This window comes from Rhineura floridana, chromosome 22, assembly GCF_030035675.1.
Source record: "Rhineura floridana isolate rRhiFlo1 chromosome 22, rRhiFlo1.hap2, whole genome shotgun sequence".
Classification (NCBI taxonomy): Eukaryota; Metazoa; Chordata; class Lepidosauria; order Squamata; family Rhineuridae; genus Rhineura; species Rhineura floridana.
In genome coordinates this window covers 19664102-19676976 of record NC_084501.1, presented here as the reverse complement: position 1 = coordinate 19676976, position 12875 = coordinate 19664102, and the positions used below count along the sequence as shown (strand labels likewise).

General features: G+C 51.6%; 1 protein-coding gene and 1 long non-coding RNA gene across 2 annotated transcripts; one reads left to right on the top strand and one right to left on the bottom strand.

The window, feature by feature from the left end:
• Window positions 1–136: 136 nt before the first annotated feature.
• LOC133375187 (proton-coupled zinc antiporter SLC30A1-like) lies at window positions 137–2255 on the top strand. The gene is made up of 2 exons (XM_061606764.1): window positions 137–677; window positions 1523–2255. Exons 1-2 carry the CDS (start codon window positions 137–139, stop codon window positions 2248–2250), a joined length of 1269 nt encoding a protein of 422 aa, XP_061462748.1. The 3' UTR covers window positions 2251–2255.
• Window positions 2256–6059: 3804 nt separating this feature from the next.
• On the bottom strand, window positions 6060–12123 carry LOC133375067 (uncharacterized). The gene is made up of 4 exons (XR_009760059.1): window positions 11358–12123; window positions 9620–9694; window positions 7027–7274; window positions 6060–6178 (listed from the first exon to the last, which is right to left on the bottom strand). It is a non-coding gene; the product is annotated as an uncharacterized LOC133375067 (long non-coding RNA).
• Window positions 12124–12875: the final 752 nt, after the last annotated feature.

The following is a 12875-nucleotide window of genomic DNA, read 5'->3' as shown; positions in this document are numbered from 1 at the left end:
ATGAGGGACTGCAGTGGTGGACGAGAACAGCAGGAGCCCAGAACTGGGAGAAGATTAAAGTGATTGAGCCGTGGTCAGGAAGATTCAGAAGAGACCAGAGGTTGGAGTGACAGCCAGTTGGAGGCAGGAGACACAGATGGGAGCCCAGTCAAGAAAGAAATCCTGGCCAGGTGTGAGCTCCTCGCCTCTGTGGGCAGCGGTGGGCTCCAAAGGTTGGCCCGCCGGCCAGTTTTGCCTCTTCGCCGGCCTCTTCCTGGTGGAGGTGGTGGCAAGCAGGGTGACAGGTTCCCTGCTCCTACTGTCTTGCGCTTTTCACACCCTGGGAGGCACACTGGTGCTCGGGGTGTCCTTGACAGATGCTCGTCTGGCTGCCAGAGGATGCCCCGGTCGGAGGAACACCTTTGGGTGGGCACGAGCCAGGATTGCAGGCACCCTGGTCAGCACCGTCTTCCTGAGCTCCCTATGCCTGGCGCTCCTGCCTGAGGCACTCCGCAGGGTAGCTGATCCACAGGTCATGGAACATGTGCTGGCCCTGATGGGAATCGGTGCCATGGGGATCCCAATTCACCTGTCCAGGGCAGGACTGCATGGCCAGCATCCCCAAGATCCGGGCACGACGCCATGCTGTAGCAGGAGGAGGGGCACCCAAGGAGGCAGCTGTGGCCAGGAAATGGAAGGTGAGTCCACGTATGTGCAGTGGCAGTTGCTGCCCATTGATACTCGTGGGGCGGAAGGCAGGGGAGCCCGACCAGTAGGCAGAGCCAAGCCAATGTCAGGTGGAGCCTACTAATTCTGGTTGGCCCCCATCCTCCCGGAAGCTGGGGCAGTGCAACACTCTGGACAGGATGTAAGAAGGCAGGCGGGTGGGGGCTGGATGAGGGCAGAAAGAGTCCGTCATTTCCTCCACTATAGATGGGGGACACGTTTGATTTTGTTTGCATTTTAATGAGAAACAACCTGATTTGCACTTCTCAAACCACCAAGCGAACCAAAATACCGCTCCGAATTTTCCGCCGCAGTTCTCTAATCAACAGTGTGTACAAAAACCCACGTTCGGTTACAATGTGCATGAAAATGGATATAATGGTGAACAGCAACATACACAAATGCATTATATTAGGGAAGGTTGCCTGCAAAAAAAAAAGTACATTATTCAAAACAGCGTAGAAAAACGTGTTTATTTGGAGAAAAGGGGATCTCCTCCAGGCCTCTCTTTCCAGCCCTCTCTCTCTAGGCCATACTCCTCACTGGCCCTGTTTCACCCACCCACCCACACACACACAGATGTGTCCCTGAATTCTGATCCTGATCATGCCTCTCGCTTGCCTGCATGGAGGATATGGAGGAGTGCGTGAGTTGTGTGTCGAAACTAGCTTCCTGTAACAAAGGTAAAATTTCCATGCATTGCTCTGCCCACTTTGGCCTATGTCCCCACCCACCACTGGCATTTGGCCCTCAGAAGGTTGCCCAGAAAGGAATATGGTCCTCATTTAAGCTTCTTGTCCTTTTTCCCCATCTACAGATCTGCTGGGGAATGGATCCTCCAACAGTGGAAAGCCCTGGACGGAAGAGGACAGAGAAGGCAGCCCCATGTCCCCTGCAGAGAAATCTAGACCGTGGTCGACCCTTTGCCTTGGGTGGATGGTAGCGTGCCTGGGCCCCGTGGCCGTCCTTCTGTACTCTCTCACTTTCCTCCTGCTGTGGACTCCGTGTCTGGGGGAGGGAGCCTGCCTTAACCACTGCACCAGCTCACCCTGTTGGGCCTGGAATAGTGCTGAGGCACTACAGCAGCGTGACCGGGCCTCCTGTTGGCTGCTCTACCTGGACCCTGGGCTCGCCATGGCTGTGGCCGTGGCCCTGCTGTGCTTGGCGTGGCCGGCCCTGCATGGGTCCGCCCTGGTGCTCCTGCAGGCCGTCCCGGAGGACCTGGACCTGCAGCTGCTGGAGCTGCAGCTGCAGGCCACGGAAGGGGTGGTGGCCGTGCAGGGGCTCCACGTTTGGCAGCTGGACGGGCCCCACAGCTTGGTGGCCACAGCCCACGTGTGCTGCCAGGAGGCAGCCACGTGCGAGGCCGTGATGGACAGGGTCCAGCAAGTGTTCTGTGAGCATGGCATCCATGCCGCCACGGTGCAGCCAGACCTCGGTGCTTCCCCGGGTGGGGGGTGCAGCGCAGGATGTGACAGGCCTGCCAGCAAGAGGTGGCTGCCCCCCTGCCCTGCAGAGATCCTGGAGTGCGAGACCACTGTGTGAGCCAAACAGACAGACCACTTTGGGGGCTGAGACATGTGGGGTGATGAGAACCTTGGAAAGTTCTAGAATGCCATTGTTCCCGCCCTCTATGGCTTCTGCTACGAGCGTCCTGCGTCCTAGCTGGGTGATGCTGCTGGTCACACTCAGACATATATCAGCCCAGACGTTGGCAACCAGAAGGCCTACAGCCGTGGTGGGAAACTTTTTCCAGCCGAAGGGCCGCATAATAATAATTATAAAATAATAATAACATTTTATTTATGAGTCGCCTATCTGGCCGAATGAACGGCCACTCTAGGCGACGTACATAACACAGTAAAATACAATATAAAAACCAATGAGGACCACAATCAATAATTAATCTAAACACCACCCTTCCAGTTAATAACAGCATTAAAAACTAATCTACCCCAAAGATCCCATAGGCCTGCCTGAACAGCCAGGTCTTCAAGGCCCGGCGGAAACCTATCAGGGAGGGGGCATGGCGAAGATCAAAAGGAAGGGAATTCCAGAGGGTGGGGGCCACAATCGAAAATGCCCTCTCTCTGGTCCGCACCAGCCTCGCTGTTTTAACCGGTGGGACCGAGAGAAGATCCTGTGTGGCTGATCTCGTTGGGCGGCATAATTGGTGACGCTGGAGGCGCTCCTTCAGATAAACTGGGCCGAAACCGTATAGGGCTTTAAAGGTCAATACCAACACCTTGAATTGGGCCCGGTAAACAACTGGCAGCCAGTGTAGATCTATTAACACCGGAGTTATGTGATCACGGCGACGGCTGTTTTTAATCAAACGTGCAGCCGCATTCTGTATCAGCTGTAATTTCCGGACCGTTTTCAAGGGTAACCCCACATAGAGCGCATTACAGTAGTCTAAGCGGGAGGAGACCAGGGCATGTATCACCCATGGGATCAGGTGGATAGGAAGGTAGGGTTGCAGCCTCCGTATTAGATGTAACTGATACCAAGCTGCCCGGCTCACTGGCAAAATCTGAGCCTCCATGGACAGCTGGGAGTCAAGAATGACCCCAAGGCTGCGTACCTGGTCTTTCAGGGGTACTCTTAACCCATTGAACACCAGGTCAGTATCTCCTAACCTTCTCTTGTCTCCCACGAGTAACACCTCGGTCTTGGGGTTTAGTTTCAGCCTATTCCTTCCCATCCATCCACTTACAGCTTCCAGGCACTTGGACACGGTGTTCACAGCCAACTCTGGTGAAGATTTAAATGAGAGATAGAGCTGAGTGTCATCCGCGTATTGGTGACACTGCAGCCCAAATCTCCTGATGATGGCCCCCAGCGGCTTTACATAAATGTTGAATAGCATGGGGGAGAGGATAGAACCCTGTGGGACTCCACAATTAAGAGGCCAAGGGTCTGAAACCTCTTCCCCCAATGCCACCCATTGGTGCCTGTCTGAAAGATAGGAACGGAGCCACCGTAAAACAATGCCCCCTATTCCTAATCCCTCCAGGCGGTCTAAAAGGATACCGTGGTCGACGGTATCGAAAGCCGCTGACAGATCCAGGAGGACAAGGAAGGTATATTCTCCCCTATCCAACGCCCTCCTCATATCATCCACCAGGGCGACCAAGGCTGTTTCAGTTCCGTGTCCAGTCCTGAAGCCCGATTGGAATGGGTCCAGATAATCTGCTTCATCCAAGTGTGTCTGTAACTGTTTGGCCACCACTCGTTCAATCACCTTGCCCAAGAATGGTAAGTTAGAGACTGGGCGGAAGTTATTCAACTCTTGGGGATCCAAGGAGGACTTTTTCAAGATGGGCTTTATTACTGCCTCCTTGAGGGCTGATGGCATTACACCCTCTTCCAAGGATGCATTTACCACCGCCTTGATCCCTTCGCTCAGCTTCTCTTTGCAGCTCATAATGAGCCACGAAGGGCAAGGGTCAAACAGACAGGTGGTTGGCTTCACAGAAGAGAGCACCTTGTCCACTTCCTCAGAGGGAAGAGGCTGAAACCAATCCCACCGTTTAACCGGAATGCAACTGGCCGACTCTGGCTCACTTCCTGTATCCACGGCGTACGGAGTCATGCTCTTCAGGCGCTCGATTTTATCGGCAAAGTGTTTAGCAAATGTGTCACAGGAGGCTTTAGAATGCTCCATGGGTTCCTGAGCAACTGGACCGACCAGGCTTCGGACCACTTGGAACAACCTCCTGGGGCAGCACTCTGCGGACGCAATAGAGGCAGCAAAGAAGTCCCTCTTTGTTGCCTTTGTTGCCACCTGGTAGGCAGCTATTGCTGCTCTAACCAGTGTCCGATCGTCTTCAGAGCGAGATTTCCGCCACCGGCGCTCTAGTCGTCTCACCTCCAGTCTCAGACCCCACAACCGTGGTGTATACCAGGGTGCTATCTGAGTTCTATTCAGGGGGAGAAGACGTTTCGGAGCCACCCGGTCTGCTGCCCTAGTGATCTCCCTATTCCACTCCATCACCAGGGTTTCGACTGGGCGTCCTTCAGCTGGCTCCAAATCTCCCAGCGCATTCAGGAATCCTTTAGGATCCATCAGGCGTCTGGGACGGACCATCCTAATAGGTCCTTGCATTTCCTTCCAGGCCACCTTCCGGGGCCAAATGCCAGTGGTGGGCGGGGCCAGAGGCAAAAGCAGGCGGGGCTACACATGTAAATATCATCTTTACACAGCAGACTAGTTGCTACACACACTCCACGCACCACTCTCCATCCAGACAAGGCAGGGGCCTTATCCCAATACAAGGAGACATTCTAGTCAGGCAAACCAGCTGAAGAGGGTGTGAGATAGGGCTGGGCAGGGGCAGGGCCTGCGGCGGTCTGCGGGGTGCCTGGATTTGTGGATGAGGATGGGAGACGGCATATCCATCGCGTTAAATACTTATATCGATTTTAATTGTATTTTGATTGCTGCTTTTGTATTTGTTTGAATTTCAATCCATGGAATTCAAGTCATAATACAATAAAACACAGTATGAAAGAAGCAAAATGACAATTAAAAACCTCACACAGCATCTAGCCCAGCGCATTACAAATGCTACAACAGGCAGAAAAATAATGAAGGGGTCCCCTCAGACCCTTGGCAATTTTCAACTGGTCCATGGCTAAAAAGGTTTGGGAGCCACTGATATGTGGCATCAGGCGTAGGGCAGGTAAAGGCAGGGCTTGGTCAAAAGGGGCTTTGCAGGCAACCAGCTGATTTTGGGGGGTCTGGGAAGTGCTGTGCAGGGCGCTTTGCGAGCCCTGCGTCCAGCACTTCCCAAGCACAGGCAAACCGCACTCTCACAACAGCCCTGGAGGTAGGGTGGTAGCCTGGTAGAGTAGATAGATTGCTCCAACTGAGCCCTACTCAGAGGTGGGACAGGGAAGACATTCAATTAAGTTCCAGCACCAAACCAGAAGCGCTGCCGTCCTTTGAAATGTGCACTTTTCACACTGCAGTTCACCAGCCAAGCAAAGGGTACAGAAATGCATGCACCAGGGCAGAGTGTGCGTATGGACCCGTGAAAAGGACACACACAAGCACACATTACGTTATAGAAGATGGTTTTGCAAAAATGTGCATATGCGGCAAAATTGCATCCAAAAATGTGTATATTAGGAGAAATGCTGATGAAGTCAAGAGCGCTGAATTTACAGAACAAAAACATGGAGAACTAAACTTAAGGCTGGATGAATGAGAACTGAGAACCATAACTGGCAGATCCTTTCATTCCTACTGGAGTGCCAGGTTTGCAGCAGAAGTTACTTCTTCTACTAATAAAGAATAGACAATAATAAAATTCAAGGGATTTTTCCATTTCATTTTATTGCTTGCCACAGCAGGTAGGTGGGGGGAACTTAGCAGGGGAGGGCCAGGGGGGTTATCGGGGATCGGCCAAGGTCGCTGCACCCTTTCGGACGATTCCTTCATGACCTGCTCCCCAGCAGCCTTCACGTCCTGCAGGAAAAGGACACAGGATCAGCAGCACACCCATCAAGGGGGTGGGTACCCAGTGATGGCTGCTGCTCAGTGGGACTGGTGGGGCGGGAAGCAAGGAGCCCAACAATAGGGGGAGGCAGAGCCAATGACAGGCACAGCCACCTCCTGATTGGCTGTAAGGGAGAAAGCAGGCAGATGGTGATTGACTGAGGGCAGACTCAGGTTGGTGGGGCAGTGCCCCACCCAAATGAACTGGTCTCCATTGTGGGTACCCACAACTTGATGCTGCAGAGGCTTGGGGGCAGAAGCCACCCCAGAGTTCTGTCACACGTTTGAGATGGGAGTGGCACAGGCCATTTGGCTGTCCTAGGATAGCTATCATAAATGCATGGGCCGGGACTCACATGGGGCCCTATTATGCATTTAAAGCACTATCCTACCACTTTAAACAGTCATGGCTCCCCCCAAGGAATCCTGGGAACTGTAGTTTGTGAAGGGTGCAGAGAGTTGTTAGGAGACTCCTATTCCCCTCACAGAGCTAGAGTTCCTGGGAAGAGGGATTGATTGTGAAAACTGCTCTGAGAATTGCACCTGAAGAGAGAGAGTGGCCTGGAGCGAGCCCCAAGGGCCAGCTAGAGAGGACGGGAGGGCCGTATTTGGTCCCTGGATCTGAGGTTCCCCATAGGGTGCCATCCTGGGCTCCTACTGGAAGGGTGGGATATAAATATAATACATAAATAAATAATTCTTGATCTCAAACACGTGGTTTAACCCCTGCGTTGGGCTTGATTTGACCTCCAAGTCATTCTTCCTGCCCACCACCCCAAGATGCTGCTCATTCCGTCCCCCCATCCCATTCCTGATACCTGGACATCTTGATGCTTGAGGGGTGGCTTCAAGTCGAGGCAAGGGGGACTGCATCTGTCGCAGCTTCTGGCATCGCCTGCCCTTCTTTCACCTCCAGCCCCTGTTCCACAGCTGGTTCTTGTTCTGTTAATAATGCCGACGCCGCTTCTTGCACGTTACTGCATTTGGACCTGGTGTTCAGGGTAGCCTTGATGCCGCTACAGATTTTATTTACCTTTTCATTGGTGTCCACGTACCCATCACCTTTCTGGCAGGGGGGGGGGAAAGAGATACCTTACTGCCCTAATCATCCTTCCCTTGGCTTCTGCAGAACAGCCCCACAAGGCAGTGCAGCGCATTGGCCTGTGGCCCTCCAGGTGCAGTTGGACTACAACTCCCATCAGCCTCGGGCAGCATTGCCAATGGTGAGGGATGATGGGAGTTGGAGTCCAGCAACATCTGGAGGGCTCCCATCCTTTCCATCGCAAACAGGTCGTTCAGATCCTATTTTTATGTCTCTGTGACTGGAACATTCCTGTGTTTTTTTTTAAAAAAGACGGTATTCATTGCTATTTCACCAGCGGGTGGAGCTTGATGGAAGATCTCCAGGCTCTGAGTTTTCATACCTCCCGCTCAATTTCTCCTCTCCCCTTTTCCCATTCTGCGGTGACGAACACTCAGGTAGGTGCTCATGCAACTTGAAATCCACAGGAAATGCTCAAGAGCACAAAACCAAACATTACCAGCCCTTAGTTACCATGTTTCAGAGTGGGTAAGCCGCTGGGGTTTGCTTTTTGGCAGGAGTGCGGGGAGATCAGTTTTCAGTGGCTGTGGGCTTTTAAACTTTTTCATGCAGAGGTCTTTCAGCTTCCCAACTGTTGGGAGAGGGAGTGAGTTTTGTCCACTAGGGGGCACCTCTGCCCTAGATGTTGAGCTCCCTCCCAGAAATCCTGAAAGCAGGCAACTTTGGAACTGGCTACAAGATTGTATCAGGCCAGGGCATCAGCTGGCTTGGCTGTTCTGACCTGTGGCCCTATTCCCGGAACAAACGTCCTATCCAAACAGTCAGAGGCTGCCTTGCACCAAAACAGGCCATGGGTCCCTTTGGCAAACTGGTGGCCCTCCAGATGTTGCTGGACCGCAACTCCCATCAGCCCCAGCCAGGGATGATGGGAGTTGTAGTCCAGAAATATCCGGTGAGCCATAGCTTAGTGTTCCTGTGGCCCCATTCAGCAGCACAAAACAGGAGGGTCCTCAAATGTAGTAGGGCTGGCTTACCACATTTTGAAGGGAATGAAGAAATACATTCCCATCTAAAAAAAGGAGGAGGGTGTCCCAGTAAGACTATTAAATCCATGGTCTGAAATTACATATCTGTACCCTTGCAAAGATCAAACCTGGGGACCTGTGTGTGCAAATTATGTGCTCTACCACTGAACTACGACCCCTCTCCTGAACAAATCACTCGCACCATCTTTTGACCAACTGCCCAGTGGGACTGGTAGGGCGGAAAACAGGGAGCCCAAACAGGAGGTGTGGCCAGAGCCAATGACAGGCAGAGCCAGCTAATTCTAGTTTTGTCCCTATCCAATTCCCTGCTGAATTCCACAAGAGGGAACCCTGAAACTAAAGAGCGGGAGGAGAATGACAGCCAGTGGCTTCCCCTGGCCTGGTTGTAAGTAGGAAGGCAGTCAGGTGAGGGCTGGCTGGGGGCAGACTGCGGTCGGCGGGGCACAGCTTTGTTTGCCCTAATGGAGCAGACTCTGATGAACTGAACTATCTGGGACTGCATACACTCCAAACACTTTAAGGCTATTTAAACCACATGGCTTCCTCCAAAGAATCCTGGGAACTCCTTTGTTAAGGCAGCTGGGGATTGTAGCTTTTCAAGGCATTCCCAGGATTCTTTGGGGGAAGCCACAGTGGTGGCTTGTGCTTGTTGGGACTGGTAGGGCGGAAGACAGGGAGACCAACAGCAGATGGAGCCAGAGCCAATGATAAGCAGAGCCAACCAAGCCTGGTTTTGTCCCCATCCTCCTCTCTGCTGAGTTCTACAAAGGCAACACTGTGACTAAGGAGGAAATTGGAGGGTGGGCCACCCCCTGGACTGGATGTAAGTAAGAAAGCAAGCAGATGGGGGCTGGCTGGGGGCACACTGCAGCTGGTGGGGCAGAGCTTCATTTGCCCTTATGGAACAGGCTCTAATGAACCGAGCTTTCTGGACCTGCATACACTCCATACCTTTAAAGCCCATTTAATGCACATGACTTCCCCCAAAGAATCCTGGGAACTGTTGTTTGTTAAGGCTGCGGGAATTGTAGCTCTGCGAGGGGCAAACTACATTTCCCACGATTCCTTGGGGGAAGCCACATGCTTTAAATATATGGTGTGTACGCAGCCTGGTTCTCAGGCGAGGGAAGGAGGGTCCAGTTTTGCATATGGATTCCCAGGCATGCCACCATCTACAGGTTGTGTGGCACTTTGCCACTCACACCCAGCACTTAACGTATGTTGCATGCAAATTCTCCAGGAACTCCAGAAACGTGTGTTACGTGCAGGTGTTGGTGTGCATAGGCGTGCATGGCAAATCAGACAGCCCATTTTGGTACTTACGGTCTTAGAGTGCAAAACCTCGCCAGTCTCTGGGAGAATCACGTCAAAGGCACCTTCCTCAGTAACTTCCCCAGTCTGGAGAGTGAAAGAGAGAGAGACTGTGAGGATAAAAGGGGTGTGTGTGGAGGTGAGCCTGTCATTCTCTCTCAGCCTAACCTGATTCACAGAACTATTGTGAGGATAAAGTTGTGTGTCTGCACACGTGTGCTTGGACTTGTTTCTCTCTCTTACCCTAACCTACCTCATAGGATTGTCATGCAGATAAAATTGGGTGGCCTCGGGACTGTCACACTCTTTCAGGCTAACCTGCCTCACAGGGTCATTGTGAGAATATAATGGGGTGGCCTTGGGCCTGTCGTTCCCTCCCAGCCCAGCCCAGACTAGCCTACTTCACAGGGTCATTGTGAGGAGAATAGGGGTGGTTGTGTATGCCGCCCTGAGCACCTTGGACGAAAGGGTGCAGCACACAGGTATTAAGGAGCATTTCTATGTTCTCACACCAAGGATCGCCATCTAAGGCGGAGGTGAGGCACCTCAGGCCCAGGGATGAATTTGGGCCTCCATTCCTCACTATCTGGCCCTTGAGACTCTTTCCCAGCCATGGTTCCTCCTTCTCTTTGGGCCATACTCCCTCTCCCCATGTCACCCCCTTGATTGTTTTTGTCCAGCTAGAATGCAGCCTTCAACTGCCATAATACCTCTTGATTGCACTAGAAGAAGTCCACATCCGCACTATACATTTAAAGCAGTGTTATACCACTTTAAATAGTCAAGGCCTCCCCCAAATAATCCTGGGAACTGTTGTTCGTGAAGGGTGCTGAGAGTTTGTAGAAGACCTCCTATTTTCCCCTCACAAAGCAACAATTCCCAGAGTGGTTTAACAATCAGCCCTCTTCCCAGGGGACCCTGGGAACTGTAGCTCTGTGAGGGGAATAGGGGTCTCCTAGCAACTCCCAGCACCCTTCACAAACTAAAGCTCCCAAGGTTTGTTTTGCGGGGGGAAGCCACGACTGTTACAAGTGGTACAAAAGTGCTTTAAATTTATAGTGTCTGGAGAGATTTGGGTTTGAGTTTAGAAACTTTTGCATGGCTGAAACATGGCCTAGTGTACCAAGGTAAAAGTCACGTCACTTGCTCTGCCCACTCCAGAAAAATGACATCATCACAGATGCCATTTGAAGTGGTACAGTCCTCTCTACCACTTCAAGGCATGACCATCGTATTTCAGCAACTGTACATTAGCACTACTTCATCTATGCCATGCATTTAATACACATTTAGAGCACATGGGCTTCCCCCAAAGGATCCTGGGAACTGTAGTTCATTAAGGGTGCTGGGAATGGAGGCTCTGTAAGAGTAAACTACAGATCCCAGGGTGATTTGGGGAAAGCTTTAAATGTATGGTGTTTTTAGCAGGAGCATATATAGACATCTCCTTGCTATCAGCACAGCCCAAATTACTCCTTCCCTTTTCCCCAGAACTGAGGCTACCACATCTCACCCTCCCTCCACTCCACCCATCACCTACAGCTAACTGAGAACTAGTGCTTTTTCCTCCTCCCTCCCAAACCCTTCCCCTTCTGTGTTGTGTCTTTTAAATTGTAAGCTTCAGGGCAGGGAATGTCTTATCCCTGATAGTAAGCCGCTATGGGAGCTTCTTCTTCTTCTGGCTATAGAGTAGGTTAAAATGTTTTCATTAAATAATAAAAAAGTAATAGTGTGCATGCAAGTCACTTACAATGTCTAGCGTGTCCGGGAAGCATTTTTCCAGCAGCCGTTTAAACTGTAAGAACTAGAGAAACGGGTCACAAGCTTCACAACAGAACGTAGTCGGCTCTTCATGTAGAGCGGAGGGCTGATCCTGCCTCCTTCTGGGGGCAACAGAAGGATGTGCCCCACTTTCACAAAACCATAGGCAGAAAATTTAAGAACACAGGATCAGGCCAGTGGCCCATCTAGTCCAGCATCCTGTTCTCACAGTGGCCAACCAGATGCCCATTATGGGAAACCCTCAAGAAGGATCTGAGCGCAACAGCAACTCTCCCCACTTGCGATCCCCAGCAACTGAGATTCAGAGGCATAGTGCCAACAAGAGCGGAGGGAGAACATAGTCGTTGTGGCTAGTAGTCCAGCATCCTGTTTTCACAGTGGCCAACCCGATACCTACCAGAAACCCGCAAGCAGGACCTGAGTGCAACTGCACTCTCCTCACTTGTGATTCCCAGCAACTGATATTTAGAGGATCATGAGATTCAAAGGGGCGAGGGACTAAGTAAGCGCAAAGGAGAGGGTTAATATTGGGAGAGGAGGGGCGCCAGGGCAGAATAAGGGCTGGGGGGGTTGAATAGCAAGTGGGGTATTGGGGAGGAGGAAAAGCTCTTCTGCAAGGGACACTCACCCGCGTTTTGTACCCTCACCTGGCTCTAGAAAAGAAAACACAAATGAAAGTTCTGTGTGCAGGGTTACCAACATTTTATGTTTGTTTCTTTTTTTAATTACTAGCAGTCTTGTAGCCGGGGTTGCTAAGGAATCCTAAGAAACCAAACAATCACTGCTGCTTTGAAAAGTTCAGTCCGCCATTTTGATTCAAAATGGCATCCAAACACATGCCAGCGCCTGCTCCTTGATCTCAGGAACCATCATGCGTAATTCGGTTATGATATCTTACAAGGTGTCCGAAAGTATAGCCCCCCCCCAAAAAAACCTTTCCAAAATGTATGGTAGATTACATTTATTTCCATGGAAGGGGGACCAGTGGGGGGCAGCTGCCTCCCCCCCAAATGAATCCAAACCACCACTTTTTTAAAGAGAAAGTTTATGGCATTTAAGGAACCGGAGCTATGAGGCAAAATGTACAGGCACTATTTTTCTCATTTGTTTTCTGAGTTTTTTTGTCACTTTTCCTCTAAGGAGCTCAACGTGGCATATGTGGTTCTTCCCCCTCCCCCATTTTATCCTCCCAACACCCCTGTGAGGTAGGGTACGCTGAGAGGCCAAGGGACTGGCCCTCAAGGTCACTGAGTCCGCTTCATGGCTGAGTGGGGATTTGAACCCTGGCCTCCCAGGTTCTAGTCTCACACTCTAACCACTACGCCACACTGCTGTGTAATCACTATGCCACACTGCTGTAAGAGAGGTCACACCCCCTCCCTGTCTCACCAGAATTCGATCTTGACTTGGAGCAACTTGGTTGACGACATGGCTCCAGCAGACTGAGAGTCCCCACCTGCCTGGATCCGGGGAGGGGAGAATGAGG

Bases quoted from the DNA above. Each gene is read 5' to 3' on its own strand.
- LOC133375187 (XM_061606764.1), top strand. From the start codon at position 137: ATGGGAGCCCAGTCAAGAAAGAAATCCTGGCCAGGTGTGAGCTCCTCG. The intron at 678-1,522 runs GTGAGTCCACGT...CCCCATCTACAG, and splicing joins CTGTGGCCAGGAAATGGAAG to ATCTGCTGGGGAATGGATCC.